Genomic DNA, 24,550 nt, shown 5'->3' on the forward strand with positions numbered 1-24,550 from the left:
TGTGACATCACGTGCTGCATGTCATTGCTACTAGGTGACATAGCCAATAACCCACGTATACCGTGGCACAGGCTTGTAAAAGGCCCCATTTATGGGACCAAGCACTTGCTAACCCAGCAAATACCATGACATCACTATCAGGAAGGACCAATATTTTACAAAATCAGGAATCATGAATCAGATTTTTTCTAATTAATTAGTGATACTGTATGTTGGAAAATGTATTGAACATCACGTTCAATATCCAGTACAGTAGTCCCTTTTGGTAATCCATCCCTGTATTTCACAGAATATTTTAGAATTGTCATAATAATTTCGTTCTAAAATGTTATCTTATTATATTTCAGTGTAAGGTAACCAAGTACATGTACTCAAGTACTGTACTTAAGTGCACGTTTGAGGTATTTTTTTTTATTGTGCTGGAATATTTCCAATTTCCAATACTTTTACTCCACTACATCTCAGAGGCAAATATTGTACTTTACTCCACTACAACTATTTGAAAACTTTAGTTAGTAGTTCCTTTGTAGATTTTGATTATTATTACAAAACATTAACCACTTCAGCCCTATATACATTTAGGCCATTTAAAAATAGCCCATCTGTTATTTTCTAAAGATGTTTATACATTTGAAATCTTCTGCCTAATGAGTACTTTTACTTTTGGTACTAAATTATGATGCCAATACTTTTGTATTTTTACTCAAGTACATTTTGAAATTGGACTTTTACTTGTAACAGAGTATTTGTACATTGCAGTATTGATACTTTTACTTAAATAAACCATTTCAGTACTTTTTCCACCATTGTATTTGCCAATCTAAGGAAACGAAACGCGTTTCGTAAAATAAATAGCGGCCCCGCCCCCCAAGCACAAGCGGAACTCTCGTTTCATATTGATGTTGTCCGTCGGTGTGGTTTAGATGTGACACCATTCTTCCAGTGAAACTAGCGAACTCATTCAAGCTTCTTGTTGAGAAGGTAAACACTTTAAATAGTCTGTCTATTAGTTCATTAAACTGTTAAAGAACAACCAGAGAACCATAGAGATACATCCCCGTGGATATAAAGATAACTAATACACCTTTTAAAACCCACGTTTAGAGATTTAGCTTCAGTTAGCCGTTTACACGCTATGCTAGCTGTGGTGTGGAGGCAGGGTTGCCATGTCCGCTTATTATAAGCCTCTTTGGGCTTGTTTTTTGAGGAAAGTTGCTTGTAAATTATTGGTAGTTGCAGTTTTTTGGGGGTCTTGTTTCTAAATTGTAGTTGATTATGTGGGCTTGACTCCTAATGTTGTTTAAACCAGTGGTTCTCAAACATTTTCATGTCATGTCAAGGACCCCCCAAATTAATATGCATTTGTCCGTGGACCTCCATCTGAAAATATGTTGTGCCAGGGACCCCTGCCCGTACCAGATTTGTTGTTGTTGTTAAAATGTAAAAAGAGAACTAATTTCCCCCACTTCTTTTGTTGAAAATAGCAGATCTACAAGCTCTATTTTTTTCCAAAATAGTTGATGTTTAAAGTGCTCTTGTTTTTTTATAGAGCTGGTTGCTTATTTATGTCGCAGAATCTGGCAACACTGTGTGGTGGCTAACGCCGACTAGCTAACATCATATAGAATCACATCGAACCAGATTGTGTAAAACAAGTATTTTAGCAGATTATTAAGATTATTCGCATTCTGTTCCACGTTAATAAAACCCACTTCCTCTTTTTTACAGGTTCTATATTTTAAAGCATGTTTTTGACCAGATCAGAGTATGACAGGTAAGACAAAGTGCTTTGTCATGGATTTAATGCACACAAAGTAACTGCAAAGTAACTGTAATCCAGGCATTTAGTGTTCGATCTTAACTTAATGTTTTACTTTGTGATTCGGCAAAATTAAATGTAACTTACAATCAATGCATATCCACACAGATTTGTTATTGATTATTACAGTTCTTTTTTCTAAACCAGCCAAGATCCTTTCACTTTCATTTATGGAAGCAGCACATTAATGTGGTGTTTTGATTTTGTATGTACTTTATTGATTTTGTATGTACTTTATACCATATTTTAATTCACTCATTTAGGATAATCGTAGTTTTTGTCTTTGCTGTGGTATATATTACAAAAATATTGTAATGGTAATTTAATTGTTATTTTATCTTTGCTTGTCAACTTTTTATATTGCATCGTAATTGTACTGTTTGACCACAGGAAGCTAGCCATGCTGAGGCAGTCACTAATGGGGATCTAAAATAAACAATAAACAATTAATAACAGTAACATCTCTGTTTACAGGGGGGTTAATACCTTCTCTCCTGAAGGAAGGTTATTTCAGGTTGAATACGCCATTGAGGCTATAAAGGTGAGTCTTTCATGATAGTGTTGTGTGTAAATCATCGTAACTTGGGAGTGGGATCTATTCAGAAGCCATGGTCATGTGTAGCCGCAAGCAACTCTTAAGATCTTATTTTCAATATCTGGAATCTAGAGTTGCAATACCAACCCTTGACAGCCCATACATCAAAACGAAAAAGTCTGATCTGATTGCATTAAACTACGTTAAACTCGCCCACATTACAGCTGTATGGAAAGATCAGATTATCCTCTTTGTACCGGCCAAGTTTTTGTTTTACAAAATCCACTGTAGACACTGTTATGTGCTACTTAAGTTTCTGTCTATAAATTCTGTGCAAGTGATTATTGTTGTAAGTGTTGGGGTTTGGAAGCGCTCGTTGGAAATCAACAGTCCTGTGTACCACCTGTTTCGACATTGCACATAATACAGGAGGCAGCAGGACGTTGCGTTATTGAAAACAAGTGCTTCCAAAACTGTTCCTGTCAGGATTCAATTTTTAAAAGCTGCAAAAGTAGCAGATCTTTAAGCTCGAAACGCATGGCGTTGCGCCGCATTTTGAGCTTGTGGATCTGCTACTTTCTTTAATGCTTTTGTGTGACACTGTAGTATGATCAAGTAGGGCGGTAATGTACGAAAATATGGAAATAAGAGGTTTCTGCCTGACAGCAACGATATAATACATGCAAACATACATACTATATTATTATTATTAATAGATTAACAAAGAAAGTATTTAACTGGGACAAACAACAGAATGGACCTTGGATAGAGGACATACGCGATATGTTCTATGTATATGGAGCTGAAGATGTGTTTCTCAGATCACAAAAAGTTAATATTGTAACACTAAAGGAGAAGATTTTTGATAAGGTCAAACATACTTGGGCAGAAGAGATCTGGAGTAAACCAAAATTGCGTACATATCGACAAATTAAACATGATTATTACACCGAAAACTATGTTTTATTTAACCTACCAAGGAAAAGAAGATCACGCTGTGCTCAGATTAGAGGAGGTATACTGCCACTTTATATTGAAACAGGTCGCTATGTTGAGTTGGACGAAGAAGACCGAATCTGCCAAATGTTTGATCTAAATGAAATGAAATGAGTATCATTTCGTTTTGTATTGTCCCTTTTATTGTAGGGTCTGTGAAGAGTTGTTTAAGAATGCTGATATGTTGGACATCAATGACTCACAACTTATTAACTGCTTATTTGAAAAAGATGCATTTAAACTGGCAAACTACTTGGAGAAAGCCTGGGATATGAGGAAAAAAGCATTGTACAGCCAGTAGGAGACATGTAATTCATGTTATGTTTTGTTTTGTTTTGCTCGGTCGGTATTTGTTGTATATGATCAGCAATACCGGTAACCAGTATATGAAACTATCTTTTGAATATTGTAACCGTCTGAAAAGGTGTCATATAATCCCATGAGGGATGGGCCACGAGGTGGCATGACACTTAGAATAAAATCATTAATTCATTAATTCATTCATTATCCACTTGCAAAACCTGTCTTGTGTCCTTCTCCAGCTGGGTTCCACGGCCATCGGCATCCAGACATCAGAGGGAGTGTGTTTGGCCGTAGAGAAGAGGATCACCTCTCCTCTGATGGAGCCCAGCAGCATCGAGAAGATCGTGGAGATCGATTCGCACATCGGTGAGTACCAATAAATTATTCCTCTGCAAGTTGATTTTCATACTGCACTGAAAATAATGGATTCCAATGGCTTCCTCACAAATCAAACAAACCACGGTGTGTTGAGTAATGTTAAATATACCGTTAGTTAGCACTAAGTTAACATCAAGTTGAGCTCGCTGTTAGCTCAGTCATTAAGGTCATGGGTTCGATCCCGGGCACCGCCAACTCGGCACGGCGTGGTTGTAGCATGTCGTCGTGTGGTAAGTACTGGGAGCTGATGGTAGGTGTTGCGCTCCACCTCAGCGATCCATCTCCCAGGGGTTTAGCGCACTGCGAGCACTACAGTGATAGACTCCTGCTCTCTGGCTGTTACTGACAATAAGCCTCTCCGACCTACTACTTTTTATTATTAAAATGTGTACCATTAACCTCATAATAACATTCAAAACCGGTTCCCCTCACAGGTTGCGCAATGAGTGGCCTGATAGCTGATGCTAAGACTCTCATCGACAAAGCAAGAGTGGAAACACAGGTATGTTACAGTATGTTTCTTGAACCGATGATGACTGATGGATTAGCCCACAAAGACATGACATCAACATTTCAGTGCATGCTGCCGGTGTCTTAATGAATTAAAAAGTACAAGAAGGACTTCGGAGTGCTGGCTAATAATATTTTCTTTTTGTGAGTCTTCGTGAGCTGTGCAAATTGCATTTAAATAGACTAAGAATGCTCGTTTTTGTTACTACTTACTTTTCCACAGAACCACTGGTTCACCTACAACGAGACCATGACGGTGGAGAGCGTGACCCAGGCTGTGTCCAACCTGGCCCTGCAGTTTGGAGAGGAGGACGCTGACCCTGGAGCCATGGTCAGTCACTCACCTCACTTCATCCTTACCTCAAATCCACTTTATTTATTACAATGTCCTAAATATTGTTTCTTAAACCATATTGACAGCTATTTTGGGTACATGAAAAAATATATATAATCAAAAATGTCCAATTCTTCTTAAAAAAAAATGCAGATCAGTTATTTATGCTATTTGTCATACAACCAAGTGTTATTTTTGTTTTGTTTTTGTTAAAAGTTCAAGCTTAGTTCAAACAGAAAATACATTTTCACCTTTTAATGTTATAGTGTTTCAGTTGTCTGCTTATTTTTGTTTTTGTTTCATCACTTCTGATTTCACTTATCCTGTATAGCGTTCTCTCTAACGATTGGATGAAATTGGTATCCCCGCCTGAAAAACATATTTTCTGTTTACTAAACAGCTGGAGAGCTCGAGACCCCTCCCTGTTACTATACAAACATGCAATAGCAATAATTACTATAGGAATATAGAGCTATTTAACACTTAACACACAAAATATATAAAATGTCACTTACACCCCTTTTTAATGTTACTGTCCTCTAAAATAAGTGTCTTGTCTCCACAGAGTCGGCCCTTCGGTGTAGCACTTCTCTTCGGGGGACTAGATGAGAAAGGACCCCAGCTGTACGTATAGTATGCGCTGATCACTAATCCAACACACACAGCTTGCTTCTGCAACGTTGTATTTTGTTGTGGTTGTGTTCCCACGGTCATGGCATTCCTGGACATATTTTAAAATTAGAAAAGCGGTTTGGAATAGGGATGTTAACAATTAATCGATTAATCGAATTAATCGATTAAGAAATTATCCGATTAAATCAAACAATTAACAATTCATTGGAAAAAAAAAAGTTTTATTTTTTATTTTTTTATGTTCAGAACCCAAGATATGATGATTTGAAGATTTTCTGCTCCATTCACTTCTTGTTTAACTTACTGAAAAAGGCTGTATCTCGGCTCCTAAGCACTTTTTTTTAGGATTTTTTTAAAAATCTGAAATTAAGATTCTCAGATAAAAAAAAAACGCCGCTTATCAGTTAACCGGTTAATCGGTTGATAAGGTTATCAATTATCAATTAATGAATTGATCGATAATTTGCATCCCTAGTTTGGAATCAATGAAAAATGTTTAGATTTTTTTTTGGACTATACATTGTTTTTGTCTAACATTGCGTGAAATATACAACATGGTAAAATGTAGTGCTGTGCCACACGAGCTGCGTGAGTGCAGACGTCACATAATAGGATCTGCAACCTAACAACACTTAGCTGTTAGCTTGTAGATCTGTTCTTTTTGTCACACGTCTTGGGGCATTGATAGCACACTGGCGTAAGAGCCTCATTATTGCACCGTATGATTGCTATGGGCCTGGAAATGGGGTAAAATACTTTTGTAAAAAGTTTTGAAAATTCATGGTTAAAAATGTGTGGGAACCCTGGGTTTTAAGTCCCTTCACAAGTTCAATCTGGTGCCTTTCCTTTGGCCTCCAGGTACCACATGGATCCATCGGGCACGTTTGTGCAGTGCGATGCTCGGGCCATCGGCTCGGCCTCCGAGGGAGCTCAGAGCTCATTACAGGAGGTCTACCATAAGGTATTTACACATGGAAGTATCGTTTGTGTCCATAAAATTTGCACTGATGAACGACGTATAGCATTTTATGGTTGTGGGGCTGTATTACCAGCTCACGTCTCTTCAATTTATCAAGTTGTACAATAATGGGTCAACTCAGCCTTTTCTGAGCTCAATAAAAGTTAGTCTGAGATGAGTTTCTTGAAAGGCAACACCTAGCTAAGAGCTTTATGTGATTTTAACCACCCTGGTGTCCCTATTTTGGCCAGGTCATAGGTGCAAATGGCCGATCTACAAGCTCTCAATGCGTTGATAGCTTGTAGGCGGACTGTTTTCGGTTGTTATTTTAAGCATTTGTAGTGGTCAAACTAGCAATATGTTCAGAAGCATCATCTATATAAAATCTTGATAGTCTTGGATTTGTCATACTTTTATATAAAAGCAAAGGTTAAGGACTTCTTCACCTGGTTGGCAGTATATGTAGAACAGCAGGAACAATATCACTAAAACATCAGAAATGTTGCATATTGTGTTAGTCGTTTAGGAATATTTTCATAGGAAACCTATGAAAATATTCCTAAACTAGCTTGGTCATACAATTATTTTCAGTCGTGAGTTTTTATTTTGCTTTGTGTCTCTCTCCTCCCCCCCCGTGGTGTGAATGACAGTCCATGACATTAAAAGATGCCATCAAGTCCTCTCTCACCATCCTGAAGCAGGTGATGGAAGAGAAGCTCAACGCCACCAACATCGAGGTTTGTCACCGTGTCACTCGGTTACTGTGTATCTCAAAATGGTGCCATTTATACACACTCAGAGTTAGATAGGCACTGAGGAATGGACTTTTACACTTTAAAGGAGAATTCCGGACTACCTTTTTCTTACCTTTTTATAGGACGAGTAGTACAGTGGAAAGAAATCATAACTCCATCCCGAGTCCACCGCAGCTAAAAAATGCGCTAGATCAGGGTTTCTCAAAGTGGGGGCCGTGACACCAGTCCAGGGGTGCCTCAGAATGTTTTGATAATATTTGGAATTCATCCAAATCACTTTTGGACCTACACCAAATCTCTGTCAAAAAGATCAGATCTTGCAATGCGTTGTGAGCTTGCAGATCTGCTATTTTTGACGAATGTTCCACCCAGAGTGGTTAAACGCCAAGTACAGATGTATTTTCAACCTGCCCTGATGGAAATGTATATTCTTGACATAAATGGAGGGTCCTATAAGTAAGTAAGTAACAATGTAATTCAGGGGTGCCGTGGATGAAAAAGTTATTTACAGGGGTGACCTGAGCCAAAAAGGTTTGAGAACCACTGCGCTAGATCACGTATCGTTTTATTATTGATTTTGGATGGATGGAGTTATGATTTTTTCCTGCTGTACTACTTGTCCTAGGACATATAAAGGTTAGGAAAAGGTAGTCTGGAATTCTCCTTTTATTCTGGGCCCTGATCCAGAAAAGGTTGTCAGAACCGCTGCCATACATTAACTTAGAGCCGTGCTTGAGCGAAATGTCACGGTCTCAACTAGATTAATGTCCCAACCAGATGCTTGTCTTTCTTTTTAACCCCTCCTTCCCTCCCTCCCTCCCCTCTTATTCCCCCAGCTGGCCACAATAGAACCAGGCAAGACCTTCCACATGTATTCCAAAGAAGAGCTGGAGGATGTCATCAAGGACATCTAGAGAGCCAGGGAGGAGGACCACTGTGGGAGGAGTCAACGTGTTCTGACCTCTGGGGGGGAGGGGGTCCCAAAATGACCCCAAAGGTCACCACCACCCAACCCGACAACAAACAACAACAAACACTTCCCCATCAGCACTGATGTGTCTCCTGACATCATAGTCTAGAGAGGTTCTTGGATCAGATAATAGTTTCAATTTCTAATCGATTGTCTCTCAATTTACTGCAAATGTCTCGATGTCTACAGTTCTGTACAGGTCTGTCAGATCAGTGCTCAGACCTGACGGTAAAATAGAAGGGAGGGTGGGGGGTTGTAGCCTTGATTCAAGGTTGTCTTTCTGATATCACGCTGTCCTCAATACAAACACCCATTACCAGTTATAACCTCACATTCTTTTTTTTTCCCGGCTATTTTTCGAAATGCATCGAATTTTCAATGTATTTTTCATTTTGCCTACAATGATATGCCCAGAATAGGGACTAAACCAGGGTTAAAGTGGTTAAGAGAAATATTCATTATTAATATTCATTACCAATCCGGCAAACTTGACATTCCTCCTTAGAATGTGGCGCCTATGTTGGGGTGTTTGCGTTAAAGACGAGTGATGTCGTGTAGATGTTTCGTAAAGCAGGGTGGGGGGGTCTTTTTCTTACGGATTAATGCCACCATTAAACTGTGTTGTATTCTAAACGTTGATTTGACTCCCATGTATTTCTTTTTGTTCTTTTTGGATTATAGACGCCTTAACAGACGACGTCACACTGATACGAAACAGTATGCGCACGCAGGTCGGCAGCAAAAGAACCCCACCGCTCATAAGATGCAATGTAAAAGTGGTCACAGTCTCACGTGTAAAAATGCATCCCATCACACTTTCAGATGCTGTTTTTCTCCCAGTGTGGAGGAAGAATGCTTAGGATTTTTACTGTGATCTCTCGCTCTTGAAATATATAATCCTTGGTTTCTGTTGTGTGTAAACAATAATAACAATTCAAAGCAGTTGTCCTCAAAACTCCACCTCCAGTGGCTGTCATAGGAACGGAGGGAGCGCTCTATGATCATGGCATAAGAACCTGCTTGGCTCGAGCAGCTGCAGCCCGTCAAGACTAATTTATGCTCCGTCCCGCGAAGGTGTCGCGCGCAGAGAACGGCCGAGAATAGCAGATCTCCAAGCTCACAGCGGTCGCATCCGTGACGCGGTTGTGAGCTTGTATGTCAGCTGTTCTCGGTGCGGTATACCGTTGCGCGATGAAGTATATATATGTGTCGCCAGGGCGCACCCCACTAGCCTACACACAGAGGAGGTTGAATGAACTGAAACAAGCTCACCCCAAAACAGCAGGTTTTGGGATCTGTTGGGAATTGATTACATGAAGCAGTCACCTGTGCGTCCAGTCTCAATGTTTGTAAACAAATAATTGGTCTATAGCAGTTTGTTCATATTCATTATTCATATCATGTGTTTGGTAAGTACAGTGAAGTATGCGCCCAAAAAGGCATAAGACAAGTGGTTTTCAAACATTTTCATGCCAAGGACCCCTAAATTGATATACATTTGGCCGCGGACCCCCATCTGAAGATGTTTTGTGCCAGGGACCCCCAGAAGCAAAGATTTGAGTAAAAAATGTTCGCTTTAAAATACATATATATTCAAAGATATGCACTCATTTTCAAGATTTTTCAGAAATAGCCAAAGCTAAGTAGTTAAAATGATTGTGACGCTGTGTTAACTAATTTAGCTGGCGACCCCTGGGACCCCCCAAGGACCACTGGTGGTCCCCGGACCACTGACATAAGACTTTGTGAACATGAAAGTACAGGACGCCTGTGCAGGTACAAAGTACACGATATAATGAATTTATATCAATCTGTAATATCAATGACACGTTCTTACCAAATGTGTTAACCGTGGTGACATTTGTTAAGCAAGTGAGCAATGAAGGTGATGTTTGGGGAAGCATTTATGATTGAGTTAGTTAAATACAAGAATATCTTATTTTGATTAGAGTTCTACTGTGTATAAGTAAGGGAATTCTGAACAGAATTGGACAAACTATGTAAAATAGTGTCTTTTGTGCGATGAGATTTTTTTTTAGATCGTGGTCCCAGAGATAAAATTATAATCTTAACTGGGGTCCGTGGCTTAATGCATACTAATTGGGGGTCCTTTACATTTAAAAAGGTTCATACTCAAATGGACCCTTATGAGTCTAACACTAGGAACGGGTCAATTTGGTTCCATTTGTATACTGTCTGAGTTAAGGGGGTCCTTGAAATGTAAAAGTTTTTAGACTTGTCCCAGTGTATTGTAATTCCCACGCAAACCACCGGAGGGCAGAATGTCACCACGAAAGCACCACCACACCTTTTATCTTCAGACAAGAACCCTGTTGAGAAAAGAAGATCACCCCGCCCCCTTTAGTTAAAACCCAATGAAAATTAAGATGGTTCTCTTCTCGACCAATCAGATTGTTCTCCTCTCAACCCAATCAGATTGTTCTCCTCTCAACCCAATCAGATTGTTCTCCTCTCGACCAATCCTCTGCCATGGTGGATGGCAGCGGTGGAAAGTAACTAAGTACAATTTTGAGGTACGTACTTTTATTTTACCTGGAGTATTTCCATTTTTCTATACTTTTACTTCTACTCCACTACATCTCAGAGGCAAATATCGTGCTTTTACTCCACTACAATTATTTGAAAACTTTAGTTACTTTGTGGATTTTGATTATTATTACAAAACATACATTAGCCATTTCTTCAGCCCTTAAACTTTGGCTATTTGATAATAGCCGATCTACAAGTTCACAGCGATGCATTGTGAGCTTGTAGATCTGCTATTTTCACAATATTTGTATGCATTTTATACATTTGAAAACTTATGAAACAGGACATTCAGCAAAATGAGTGCTTTTACTTTTGGTGCTTTAAGTACATTTTGTTACCAATACTTTTGTACTTTTTACTCAAGTCAATTCCAAACTTTTAATTGTAACAGAGTATTTCTACATTGCAGTATTGATACTTTTACTTAAGTAAAGTAGTTTTTCCACCACTAATAGTGGAAGGGTTCTCCCTCTCGACCAATCCTGTGCCACCATGGTGGACGTGAACCGTTAGACCGTTATGTGTGGAGAGAGAGAGAGAGAGAGAGAGAGAGAGAGAGAGAGAGAGAGAGAGAGAGAGAGAGAGAGAGAGAGAGAGAGAGAGAGAGTGAGAAGAGAGAGAGTGAGAGAAAGGGAGAGAGAGAGAGTGAGAAGAGAGAGAGAGAGAGAGAGAGAGAGAGAGAGAGAGAGAGAGAGAGAGAGAGAGAGAGAGAGAGATGCGTGCATGGTAGAAGCCTAACTGCTTTGGTAAAGCAGTTGTAATGAGTGTTTCTTCTTCATTAATGCAGCTCATCAGGCTAAACAAACACAGGAACATGATCTCTGTGTATTACTGTGTTCTTCTGGCTCTGGGGCTGTTCTGCAACAACAAGGCATCCAGTAGGACTGTGCTGCTGAGGGCTGGAGAGGGAGAGGATCTCCACAACTTTAGAGATCTACTCCACAGGAGATCCTCTTTAACTTTGGAGGAACAGGATCAACAGGATCTTCTCCTGATGAAGAGGAGAAGTGTTATAAGTCCTACAGAAGTGAATGGTCAGTTATGTAAATCTCTACTGGACATAGAGAGCACCCTGCAGAACAACACCCACACTGTGAGTCTGTTGTTTTATTATTATTATTATTATTAATAATATTATTTCATTATTTATTGTTGCCCCCCCCCCCCCCCCCCAGTGGTGGAAAAAGTACTCAAATTCTTTACTTAAGTAAAAGTACCAATACTGCAATATATAAATACTCTGTCACAAGTAAAAGTCCAGAATTCAAAATGTACTTGAGTAAAAGTATTGGTATCAAAATGTTCATAAAGTACCAAAAACTAAAAGTACTAAAATGTTGGAAAATAGCAGATCTACAAGCTCACAACGCATTGCATTATGTAGATTGGCTAACTAAAGTAACTAAAGTTTTCAAATAGTTGTTGTTGAGTAAAAGTACAATTTTTGCCTCTGAGATGTAGTGGAATAGAAAAAAAAGTACTGGAAATTGGGAATACTCCAGTAAAGTAAAAAAGACATCAAAAATGTACTTAAGTACAGTACTTGAGTAAATGTACTTAGTTCATTTCCACCACTGGTTGCCCCCATAGGTGTCTTTAATAAGTCTGCATTATTTATAATAAAAACAGAATGTCTTTTTCCACTATCTAAAGGCCTGTTGTAGACATGTGGGTGGAAGAAGTATCTTTTCAACACTTGATTGTGTGTTGTTGTTGTCAGATCTACAAGCTCACACCTCTTGGCTCATCAGGAGGCATTGTGAGCTTGTAGATCTGCTATTCTCTATTGTGCTGTCTGCAGGGGTCCTAAGTAGAGCCTCAGAACGGGACAGGTAGAAGAATAGAGTAGTTTTATCTGGACTGTACTTAAAGCCTCGCTATGTAATTTACTGAATACAATGTAATTTTGTCCAATCTAAATGGTAGAGTACTATGTTAATACAATATCACTTGTATTTAGTCTCCCTGCTCGTCTATTGAGACATTTTAGATCGTGTCAAAGCAAGGTCATGTTAGCTCAATGGTTCAAATGTCAGCACTTGTGCAGGAAAACGGGTTCAAATCCGGTGTGGAAGCGGAAAGATGCATAGTGCTGCTTTAGGTAAAAAAAATTGAGTACTTTTTCCACCACTGGGCTATTCTACAACAGGTTAGAAGATGTACCTAATGTTCTTCTACAACAGGTTAGAAGATGTACCTACATGTTCTGAACTTTCAAAGCAACTCATTATATTCTATCCTGCTGTGGCAGCAGATTAATGGCTCCTTTAAACAGCTAGAAAAGCAACAGTTTGAAAAGCAGCTGCTCCAATGTATTTTCCTCCAGCTGATGCTATTTGTGTTGAGCAAATGTAGACAGACAGACAGACAGACAGACAGACAGACAGACAGACAGACAGACACATAGACAGACAGACAGACAGACAGACAGACAGACAGACAGACAGACAGACACATAGACAGACAGACAGACAGACAGACAGACAGACAGACAGACAGACAGACAGACACATAGACAGACAGACAGACAGACAGACAGACAGACAGACAGACAGACAGACAGACAGATAGATAGGCAGACAGACAGACAGACAGACAGACAGACAGACAGACAGATAGATACATAGACAGACAGGTAGATAGATAGGCAGACAGACAGACAGACAGACAGACAGACAGACAGACAGACAGATACATAGATAGATAGATAGATAGATAGATAGATAGTAGACAGACAGACAGACAGACAGACAGACAGACAGACAGACAGACAGACAGACAGACACATAGATAGATAGATAGATAGTAGACAGACAGACAGACAGACAGACAGTTAATTATACATACAGTATAATACAGTCAAACATGCACATTATTACCTTCTTATCCCAACAGGGCTTATATATCCACAACGCCACTTCTTTTTAACCTAAGAGTTACTACACAAACCCCAGTTATACAGACCCTGTAAAGTAGGCTCTATTTGCTGGACCCCCTGGTGGTCCCCAGGCCGTAGGCCATACATGGGCAACTGGCGGCCCGGGGGCCACATGCGGCCCCCACCTTCACTTAATGTGGCCCGCAGGTTAATATCAGAATGCTGATATATTATTGATTACAGCTGTTACAATTCCAAACATGCAAACATGACCCGCTTTAATTACTCTATAGTCTATATTAGCAGCTTAATGACTAGAATAAAATTCTACTGTCTTTTTTATGTCCAATGCATTTGTATTTAAGTTCATAAAGTTAACATAAGTATAACTAAATGCATTTGAAATTAAATACAAATTTTACTTTTCAGGATTCCAATTCAAAAATAGGGGGAAAAAAGCAGGATTTCAATAAAAAAAATGCAAAAATAGCCGATCTACAAGCTCAAAACGCGTCGCAGTGCGACGCGTTTTGAGCTTGTAGATCGGCTATTTTTGATACTTTTGTGTGACATAGTATGGCGAAGTACGGCATTAATTTATGAAAAAAGGTTAAAATACCTGACAGTATATGCAATGTGGCCCTCTGGTGTTGTGAAACACTCTCAGCTGCAACCTACGACAGATTAGCTGTTCAACCTTCACACACACTGTTAGGACCTGAAGCCGATTCTACAAATGTCTTCTAAATCCCAACAGTTTTCTGAAAAACCTATGTTTTTATATCAGTGGTGCTCAAACTGTTTCACGTCAAGGACCCCCAAAATGATATGTATTTGGCCGCCGACCCCCATCTCAAAATATGTTGTTCCAGGGACCCCCCAGAAGCAAAGATTTCAGTTAAATATGTTCGCTTTAAAACAATATATATTCAAAGATTTGCACACATTTTCATGATAAAAAAAAAAATAGCAGATCTACAAGCTCATAGCGCGGCACTCGGTGCCGCGCTATGAGCTTGTATATCTGCTATTTTTGAATAGTCAAAGTGTAAAATAATGCTTTTTTTTTAGCTCAAATCGAAAAGTGACACAGATGCGTTCCTGGTCTTAATGGGTTAACCCATTTAGTCCGGGAACGCATCTGTGTCATTTTAAGATGTCTTTGGCTATTCAAGAAAATAGCAGATCTACAAACTCCTACAAACACTATGAGCTTGTAGATCTGTGATGCGTTCCCCAGTCTTAATTGGTTAAAAAGAAGAAAAAGGTGTAGGGTATAAAATAATTGTAGTGGAGTAAAAGTACAATATTTGCCTCTGAGATGTAGTGGAGTAGAAGTAAAAGAATTGACAATTGGAAATACTCCAGTAGAGTGAAAGTACCTCAACATTGTACTTATAAGTACAGTACTTGAGTAAATGTACTTTAGTTACTACTGGTGTCCAGCACAGCCCTGATGCTTTACGATGTCCGACCTTACCTAGTGGGTCAGAACCCTGGCCATAGGAATGCTCTAGAAAAACAACTATGGACTAACATTCCACTGTGTGCGTGTGCGTGTGCGTGTGCGTGTGCGTGTGCGTGTGCGTGTGCGTACGTGCTTGCGTGCGTGCGTGCGTGCGTGTGTGCGTGCATGCGTGTGTGTGTGTGTGTGTGTGTGTGTGTGTGCATGCATGCGCATTGCAGATCTACAAGCTAGAAATGCATTGTGAGCTTGTAGATCGGCTATTTTCAAATGGCCAAAATATATATTGGCCGGAAGTGGTTCATGTGTATTTTGTAATAATCTACAAAGTAAGTAGTAACTTTTAACTAGTAAGTTTTCAAATAATTGTAGTGGAATAAAAAGTACAATATTTGTTTGAGATGTAGTGGAGTAGAAATAAAAGTATTGAAAATTGGAATTACTCCAGTAAAGTACAAATACCTCAAAATTGTACTTAAGTACAGTACTTGAGTAAATGTACTGAGTGTGTGTTTGTGTGTGTATGCGTGCGCTGTGCGTGCATGTGTATAATCTGTGTCAGTAAGTGAACACACAGTAGAGGCAGTGTTGTGCTTACATCATGTCTGTGGTTGAAACACCTGGGGTTTAGCAGAGCCTCATCTGTTTGTCTGTGTGTGTGTGTGTGTGTGTGTGTGTGTGTGTGTGTGTGTGTGTGTGTGTGTGTGTGTGTGTGTGTGTGTGTGTGTGTGTGTGTGTGTGTGTGTGTGTGTGTGTGTGTGTGTGTGTGTGTGTGTGTGTGTGTGTGTGTGTGTGTGTGTGTGCGTGCGTGCGTGCGTGCGTGCGTGCGTGCGTGCGTGCGTGCGTGCGTGCGTGCGTGCGTAAGTGATTCTCCATGCCTCCTCCCCATGTCGGTCCCAACTGGAAAGTAACAGTACTTTTACTCGAGTACTGTACCAGTGTTCATTTTGACAGCATAGTCTTTTGAATAAAAATGTTTTGGTTTCAGTCATATTTTAGTCATCTGAAATGTTTTGGTTTTAGTCTAGTTTTAGTCGACTAAATATGATACAATTTTAGTTGACTGAATCTACAGTTGATTTAGTCAACAAAAATGTATCTTTAGTGTACAAAAGCCAATAAACAAGACGTGTTGTGAGCTTGTAGATCGGCTATTTCGCGAATGCAACACCTGTGCGCAACCAAGCATTAAAATGACTTCTGGTCATCTCAATATACATTGTCAGTATAGTCATATTTTTAGTCATCATAGCTTAGATTTGATTTAGTTTTCGTTTAGTTTTCGTCACTGAAAAAAAGTATACAGTCGACGACCATTTTTCCTCTACAAATCTGAGGTACTTTTACTTTACTGGAGTATTTTCCATTTTTCGTTACTTTGAACGTCTACTCCACCTACATATCAGAGGACTGACATGCACAAAGAAGTTTGAGAACCACTACCTATTATTTACCGAGTATTATTTCTACATTGTGGTATTGCCTTTTTACTTAGTTAGTTAAAGGGATAGTTCACCCCCAAAAATACTTTTTTTCCTATGGATTAGTCACCCCATGGAGACTTGAATTCATGGATATCATTTGTTTTTGTCAGCAGCGGTTCCGGTAGGAGACACAAACGAGACTCTTTGTGTCTCCTACCGGAACCGCTGCCGGTCATCAACTGATTGGCTTTTAGGAATGTGACAAAAACAAATGATATCCATGAATTCAAGTCTCCATGGGGTGACTAATCCATAGGAAAAAAAAGTATTTTTTTGGGGGTGAACTATCCCTTTAAACCCTTGTCAGTACTTCTTCCACCACCCCTGTCCTCACTGGGCCGTGTTCCTCCATAAACAAACCCCCTCCTCCTCCCCTCAGCTTGATCCCAGAGCCAGTCTAGACTTGCTGTGACTTCCACTCTGTTATCGGAGCTGGAGGAGGATCTGGAGGAGGATTCTGGGCTCATGGTTTATATACTAGACCAGGGGTCTTCAACAGGGGGTCCGGGACCCTTAGGGGCTCCTCAGAGTTACTACAGGGGGTCCGCCAAATCTCTGTGTGATAGGATCATTGTTTTTTACATTAACCACTTGAATCCTACATCCCTATTCTACGGACAACTTTAGCCGAAAATAGCAGATCTACAAGCTCACAACGCCTCGCGGCGCGAGGCGTTGTGAGCTTGTAGATCTGCTATTTTCAGCAAAGAGGGGGAAAAAAATTGATGTAATATATAGTGGGGGTCCCTCATTCATATCTATCTCAGTTATGGGGTCCTTGGCCTGAAAAGGCTGAAGACCTGAAGACCTTGTACTAGACAGTACAGTGGTTCTCAATTGATGTATTTGGCCGCGTATGAAGTGGTCAAACTACTGTAGCAATATGTGCAAAAGCATCATCCATAAAATCCTAATGATCCGGGATATTTCATGAAAGGAAATTAAAGTCTCAGTCTGTGATTTGTTCACCTGGTTGGCAGTATGTAGAACAGCAGGAACAATATTGGGCCGGATTCATAAAGGGATTTACGACCATATTTTGTACGTACCGGCATTTAGGACAAATCCTACACCTGCAAGTCGGATTCATAAAGATTTTTTTGGTCTGTGTTTTGTGCGTCAGGTGCGCTCGTTCTCAGGTCAGCCCCGAGGCTGTCTTACCAAGGCTGAAATGTGCGTATGTCTTTAGAATGCTTTATTCTTCAAGCCAAAATCTATTACAACAGTGGCAAACCTCAAATAAAATATATATGTGCCCAACATTTGTCAACACATATATATAAAAAATTAAAAATAAATGTCAAACGATGTATTGCTTGTAGCCTATGCATAATATAGACATGATGTTAATTCCACCACTTTTTATTTATTTCCAAGGCTATCAGTTCCATTTAGATCAGTGTGTTTGCCAGCGGGCCATCTCAGCCAAAGTGTCACGTAATAATGAAAATAGGCTATCATGCCTTAATGAAACTGCGGAGGGACTGACGCACCAGTGTCCGTGCCACGGTATTAATTTGTAGGCTAATAGCCTACTGTAGGCTACTCTACTGTATATTGATCACATGAACGCCACACACAACAGCCTAATAAATGTTACCATCTGATGAGGAAACTATAGTGATGAAAGCTGTGTCCAGAAGATCCATTCCCCATTCAGACGTAGGACAGTGATATATTAATCAAAAATTAACTAATGTAATCAATAAGTAATCAATAAGCTCTGGTTGATACATATTAACTTGGGGGTCCATGACATAAAATATATGAGAACCACCGGTTAAAACAATTGAACAATTGTGAAGCAAGCCCAAATAACCAACTACACTTTAGAAACAAGACCAAAAAAAACGCACCCCACTTCTACCAATATTTACAAGCAACTTTACAGAAGAATAAGCGCAAATTCGCTTATAATAAGCGGACATGGCAACACTCTGCCGTAAAGTGACGTTAAAGTTGGATGCTGTTGGATGCAGACTTCGAGATTAACCAGCTCTTACACCTGGTCATAAGCACGTCTCTGTCATATACGAACCCCTTTATGAATTGCACGTCCGTTTGTGAGTACCAAAAATACGACCTCCTTTACAAACTTTATTTACACGATATTTACGACCCTCTTTATGAATCGGGGCCAAAAAACATCATCATTTTACATATTGTGTTAGGAAGCACACAATCGCACATTATAGGACACAGCTTTTTCGGTCTTGAGATTTTATTTTGGACACATTAAAAGGATAGATCACCCCATTTTCTTTCTATTGGTTAGTCCCATGGAGACTTGAATTCATGGATATTTTTTTTTTACCTAAGCCAATAATTTGATGACCAGCGGACGGGTATAGGCAGCGGTTCCGGTAGGAGACACAAAGGAGACTCATTTTGTGTCTCTTACCAGAACCGCTGCCGCCGGTCATCAAATTGTTGGCTTGGGAATGCGACAAAAAACAATAAATATCCATTAATTCGAGTCTCAGTTCAGTTCAGTTCAGTTTTATTTTCAGTTTCTTTGGACAAATATACAAGATACAAAAATAGATAAATATATATATATATATATAAAATATGCATATGTACATACAATTAATTCATTTGGTTAATATATTTACACTAGTATTCATAATAATCATAGTATCAATCATATCAGTTGTCCAAGTCCCTGAAAAAGGGTTTGGGAGAAGCTTTAAGCTTGTCGAGCCCAACCCTTAATAATTTTCAACAAAAGAAAAAACAAAAACAAAAAAACAAACAAAAAAAAAACAAAGAAAAACAAATCCGAATAACAATAATAATGAAAATAAATAATAATAATAACAACGGAATACCAAAGAATATTATTTCTCTCTTTTTTTTTTCTCATATCTTTCTTCCCTTTTTTTTTCTTTTTCTTTTTCCTTTCTCTCTTTTTGTATTTATTTTTCTATTTATTTATCTCTTTCTTATATATCATGAATTTACGCGCCTCAAAGCGCATAGTCTCAATTACAGAACGTAATTTATAGATATACATAAACATATATACATACATATATACACATATGTATACATACACATATATATATATACATACATACATACATACATACATACATATACACACACACATACACCTACATATGTACATACATATAAGCATGTACATACATACATACAGATAGACAGTATGCAGCGTATAATGATACCCATAAACCTAGACTGTACACATTTATGCACTAATGCAATATACCAATGTCCACGTTAAGTCATTTATTGGGGCTAAGATGGCAAAGAGCATCCTATGGTATGTTATAATAATCTATACAATATACACCTACCCAACATAATATATATATATATATATACATATATACATATATATATATATATAAATACATATATACATACATGCACACATACATACACACATACATACACACACATGTATAAACATTCATACACACATACATATCATACATTCTGTAGAGCCTCTTCCTCCCGTCTATACCTTTCGTAGATAGATTGTTTTAGTCTATATTTGAATTGATTAATATTTATACTATACTGTAGTTCCTCGTCTAATTCATTCCATAATGTTACACCTTATGAGGATATACACATTATTTTCAGATTAGTTCGCATCACATGTTTCTTAAAGTTCAGTGGTCTCCTGAGGTTGTATCCCCCCTCCTTATCCAGAAACTTGTTTTGTACGTTTACAGGAAGTTGTTTATATCTAGCTCTATACATAACCTGCAGAATTTTAAAATTGACTATGTCTGTGAACTTCAAGACATGTGATGCCAGAAACAATCTGTGTGTGTCGTCCCGATAACCTACGTTGTTTATTAGTCTTATTGCTCTTTTTTGTAGTGTAACTAGTGAATTTATTGTCGTCTTATATGTATTACCCCATACTTCCGAACAGTAGTGCATATATGGTAAGATCATTGCACAGTAGGGTGTGCAATGACTTGGGATTAAGTATGTCTCTCGCTCTACTTATAACAGAAATGCTCTTTGCCATCTTAGCCCTCACATATTCTATATGGGGTTTCCAGCATAGCTTATGGTCTAGAATTACCCCTAAGAATTTGTTTTCATATACTCTTTCTATTGTAATATTGTCTATCATCAACCGGATGTCTATATCTATCTGCCGGTTTCCAAACACCATGCATTTTGTTTTATTTAAATTTAGGGATAACTTATTTTTATTGAACCAGCATTTTAATTTACTCATTTCTATTGTTACGACCTCCATAAGCTGCTCAATGTCTTCCCCTGTACAGAATATGTTTGTGTCATCTGCAAATAGAACACATTTTAGTACATTTGATACCCGGCACAAGTCATTGATGTATAAAATGAAAAGTTTTGGTCCCAAGTCTCCATGGGGTGACTAATCGATTGGAGAAAAAAAAGTCATTTTGGGGGTTATCCCTTTAATAAAAACCACGATGTCTCATTTGATTTGCAGTGTTATCTGGACTCCCCTCCCTCCCCCCAACCCAACCAAGCCTTCTGTCCGGAACGTACAAAAAAAGACAGAAAATAGTGCGTTCTGTCCTTGTTCTGTCCTGGTCTGTTCTCAGTGTGAAGCAGAACAGTTGGAACGTGGCCCATGCAGCAGCTGAGCAACCAAGAGCAGCAGCAGAGTGATGTTCCACATGGTGTGTATGCGTGTGCGTGTGCGTGTGCGTGCGCGTGCGCGTGTGTGCGTGTGCGTGTGCGTGTGCGTGTGCGTGTGCGTGTGCGTGTGTGTGTGTGCACGACTGCGCGTGCGTGCGTGCGTGCAGTGGTGGAAAAAGTACTAACCTTTTTTACCTAAGTAAAAGTATCAATACTGCTATGTAGAAATGTTCTGTTACAAGTAAAAGTCCAGAATTAAAAATGTACTTGAGTAAAAGTACAAAAATATTGGCGTCAAAGTGTGCCAAAAGTGAAAGTGCTCATTGTGCAGAAGGTCCCATTTCAAGTTTTCAAAATGTCTAAAAATCATTTGAAAGTAGCCGATCTACAAGCTCACAACGCGTCGATGCGACGCGTTGTGAGCTTGTAGATCGGCTACTTTCAAACAGCCGAAACATATACAGAGCTTTTAAGTGGTTGTATGTTTATTAAACGAACTGAAGTTTTCAAATAAATGTAGTGGAGTAAAAGTACAATATTTTCCTCTGAGATGTAGTGGAGTAGAAGTAAAAGTATTGAAAATTGAAAATACTCCAGTAAAAAAATATCAACATGTTTTACTTAACTACAGTACTTGAGTAAATGTAGGCCTACTTGGTTACTTTCCACCACTTGCGTGTGTGTGCGTGCGTGTGTGTGCGTGTGCGTGTGTGCGCGTGCGCGTGCGCGTGTGTGTGTGTGTGTGTGTGTGTGTGTGTGTGTGTGTGTGCGTGCGTGCGTGTGTGTGTGTGTGTGTGTGTGTGTGTGTGTGTGTGTGTGTGTGTGTGTGTGTGTGTGTGTGTGTGTGTGTGTGTCTGTGTGTGTGTGTGTGTGTGTGTTGTTACAGAGGCAGGCAGACGTGATCTCATGAGAAACGAGTGGAAAATAAATGATAAAGTAGAGCTTCTTCCTCTATAGTCACCATGGCTGCAGACAGCAGCGTGGTCTGTCAGATCAGATGAGGAGGGTGTGGGTGTATAGTGTTTGACCTGCTCTTTTCTGATGTTTTATTTGCGTAAACACTGGCCCAAGCACAGAGGTTAATACCAACCGCCCAGTGGAATAAGAGCCTCATTGTGCCAGAGTCTGGGCTAGTCACTCTGCTGGATTCTGACCATAATATTATACCATCACTGTTGCCGGGGAGAAAAACTCTCTCATCTGCATATTTCAGCTTTTTATATTGAAATACGTGTTTTTCGTCACTTAAAGGGATAGTTCACCCACAAAATGACCTTTTTTTTCTATGGATTAGTCAACCCATGGAGACTTGAATTCATGGATATTTTTTTTTTTTTTTTGCATGTCCATGTCAATAATTTGATGACCAGCGGACCGGTAGGAGACACAAAGAGTCTCCTTTGTGTCTCCTACCGGAGCCGCTGGCTACCAGTCCGCTGGTAGCCATAATATGTAGGCCTGGGTGATTGAGAAAGGGCATAATATGTAGGCCTGGGTGATTGAGAAAGGGCATAATATGTAGGCCTGGGTGATTGAGAAAGGGCATAATATGTAGGCCTGGGTGATTGAGAAAGAAAACTTTTGTACTTTTTGAATTCCGGACTTTTACTTGTAACGGAGTATTTCTATATTGCAGTATCGATACTTTTACTTGAGTAAAATATTGGAGTACTTATTCCACCACTGCTTAGTACCTCTTCCACCTCCGATTCCAACACGCGCACACGCTTGTGTGAGCGTGCGTTTGTGTGTGTAGCCACCTGGATCAACCCCCCCCCCCCCATGAAATGGAAACATGATCTGGACGAGCCCCCAAATGCAGCCATCTGGATCTGAACCCAGGTTTCCTCTACATGAGAATCTGATGTATCTTCTGCTCAGCCAAAGGAGAATCTCCCCCTACTGGTCAAAGGGAGGTATTAGGCCTTGTTCTTCAGACCAGCAAGTCAAATCTGAGTTGTTTCTCAAATCTGATCTTTTAGGACTGACTGTCCACATTGTTATATATATGTATATATATTTTTATTAGATGCAATTGTGAACAATAGCTAAGTAAGATAACGTATCCATTGGCCAATCATACGGTTCACTGCAGCTCAATTGATCGATTGGATTTTTGTACTTAGGCATCGTCGAAAACAGCAGATCTACAAGATAAGGTTAGGTTTAGGCATAGTTTTACTGAGGTCACGTTTAGGAATACCTGATGGCTACCGTTTTGGAGGCGCGAGCGTTCTCGTGTTAGTTTTCAAAGCAGTGGCCATAGGTTTGTCAGCAGCCGTTCTTGCCGCTGTTTTAGCCCATATATTGAATTTAGATCATTTGTGAACATCTGAGATAGTTATTGAAATAAAATAGCCTGCAGGGGAATAGAAGGTAAACAGGCGCGCTTCACCACTGATGCATAAAATAGATGTTTACCTAGGAGTGAGAGCCTTGTGCACAGAAGAGATGTGATAATTTTGGTTAAAACAAAACGTTTTGTTAAAAACTTGTTAAAATGTTAAAGCTTCATACGGATATTAATCATTGCTGTATAGAGTGTTTGTCTCCCCGATACTCTCCAGCTCTTTAGTAAACAGAAAATATATTTTCAGGTTAGACACCAGTTTCATTCAATCAGGAGAGATTTATCAGCTTCTGCTTGACATTTCCAATTCTGTCTGCTCATTTTAGTGTTTGTTTGTTTCATCACATCCAATTTCACTTATAAGTGTGGTTACCCGGAAGGGCAACACATTATAGTGCTTGTACGACTTTATTTCTGCACACGAGTCATATGTCAAATCGACCGGCGTCATTGGGAATCGTGTGCTTACATTTAGCTAAGAAATATGTTTTATAGTTTCATTGATTTTAATATATAGTATTAGTTAATTAAAAATTTACCACACCAAAAAATATTACACCGATCGGCCTCATGGTGGCGCTATAACAGGCCCCCTTTACATTTTGAACCGTAGGCCATTAGAATCAAAATATCCTGTATGAGTTATCTCTCCTGATCGGATCAAATTCGGATCCCCCCAAACATTTTGTATTATCATTATGATTATGATGATGATTATCATGATGATGATATTATTATTACTATTTTTAGTTGTTAAAAGTTTTTTACATTTTGACAACTTTAGTCATTAGTCTTAATTAACCCATCCAGGTCTTAATTACCCCATTAAGACCTGGGACGCATCTCTGTCATTTTTAGATTTGAGGGGGAAAAAAGCATTATTTTACACTTTGGCTATTCAAAAATAGCAGATATACAAGCTCATAGCGCGACACCGAGTGCCGCGCTATGAGCTTGTATATCTGTTATTTTTGAAAAATCGTGAAAATGTGTGCAAATCTTTGAATATATATATTTT

The 24,550-nt window shown here is 39.2% G+C and overlaps 2 protein-coding genes across 2 annotated transcripts in view; both read left to right on the forward strand.

The window, feature by feature from the left end:
- Positions 1-918: 918 nt before the first annotated feature.
- On the forward strand, positions 919-8,828 carry psma5 (proteasome 20S subunit alpha 5). The gene is made up of 10 exons (XM_084062721.1): positions 919-981; positions 1,729-1,774; positions 2,294-2,360; positions 3,893-4,019; positions 4,466-4,533; positions 4,765-4,872; positions 5,441-5,499; positions 6,367-6,469; positions 7,117-7,203; positions 8,058-8,828. The coding sequence occupies exons 2-10, from the start codon at positions 1,746-1,748 to the stop codon at positions 8,133-8,135; spliced, it is 726 nt and encodes a 241-aa protein (XP_083918847.1). The 5' UTR covers positions 919-981; positions 1,729-1,745; the 3' UTR covers positions 8,136-8,828.
- Positions 8,829-11,468: 2,640 nt separating this feature from the next.
- LOC311049178 (sortilin-like) overlaps positions 11,469-24,550 on the forward strand; it is a 67,518-nt gene continuing 54,436 nt past the window's right edge. The window contains exon 1 of the mRNA XM_084062660.1: positions 11,469-11,834. Coding sequence (XP_083918786.1) covers positions 11,502-11,834 — 333 coding nt within the window. The 5' untranslated portion in view covers positions 11,469-11,501. The remainder of the gene's footprint in view (positions 11,835-24,550) is intronic.

This window comes from Gymnoscopelus microlampas, assembly GCF_963454915.1.
Source record: "Gymnoscopelus microlampas genome assembly, chromosome: 7".
NCBI lineage: Eukaryota > Metazoa > Chordata > Actinopteri > Myctophiformes > Myctophidae > Gymnoscopelus > Gymnoscopelus microlampas.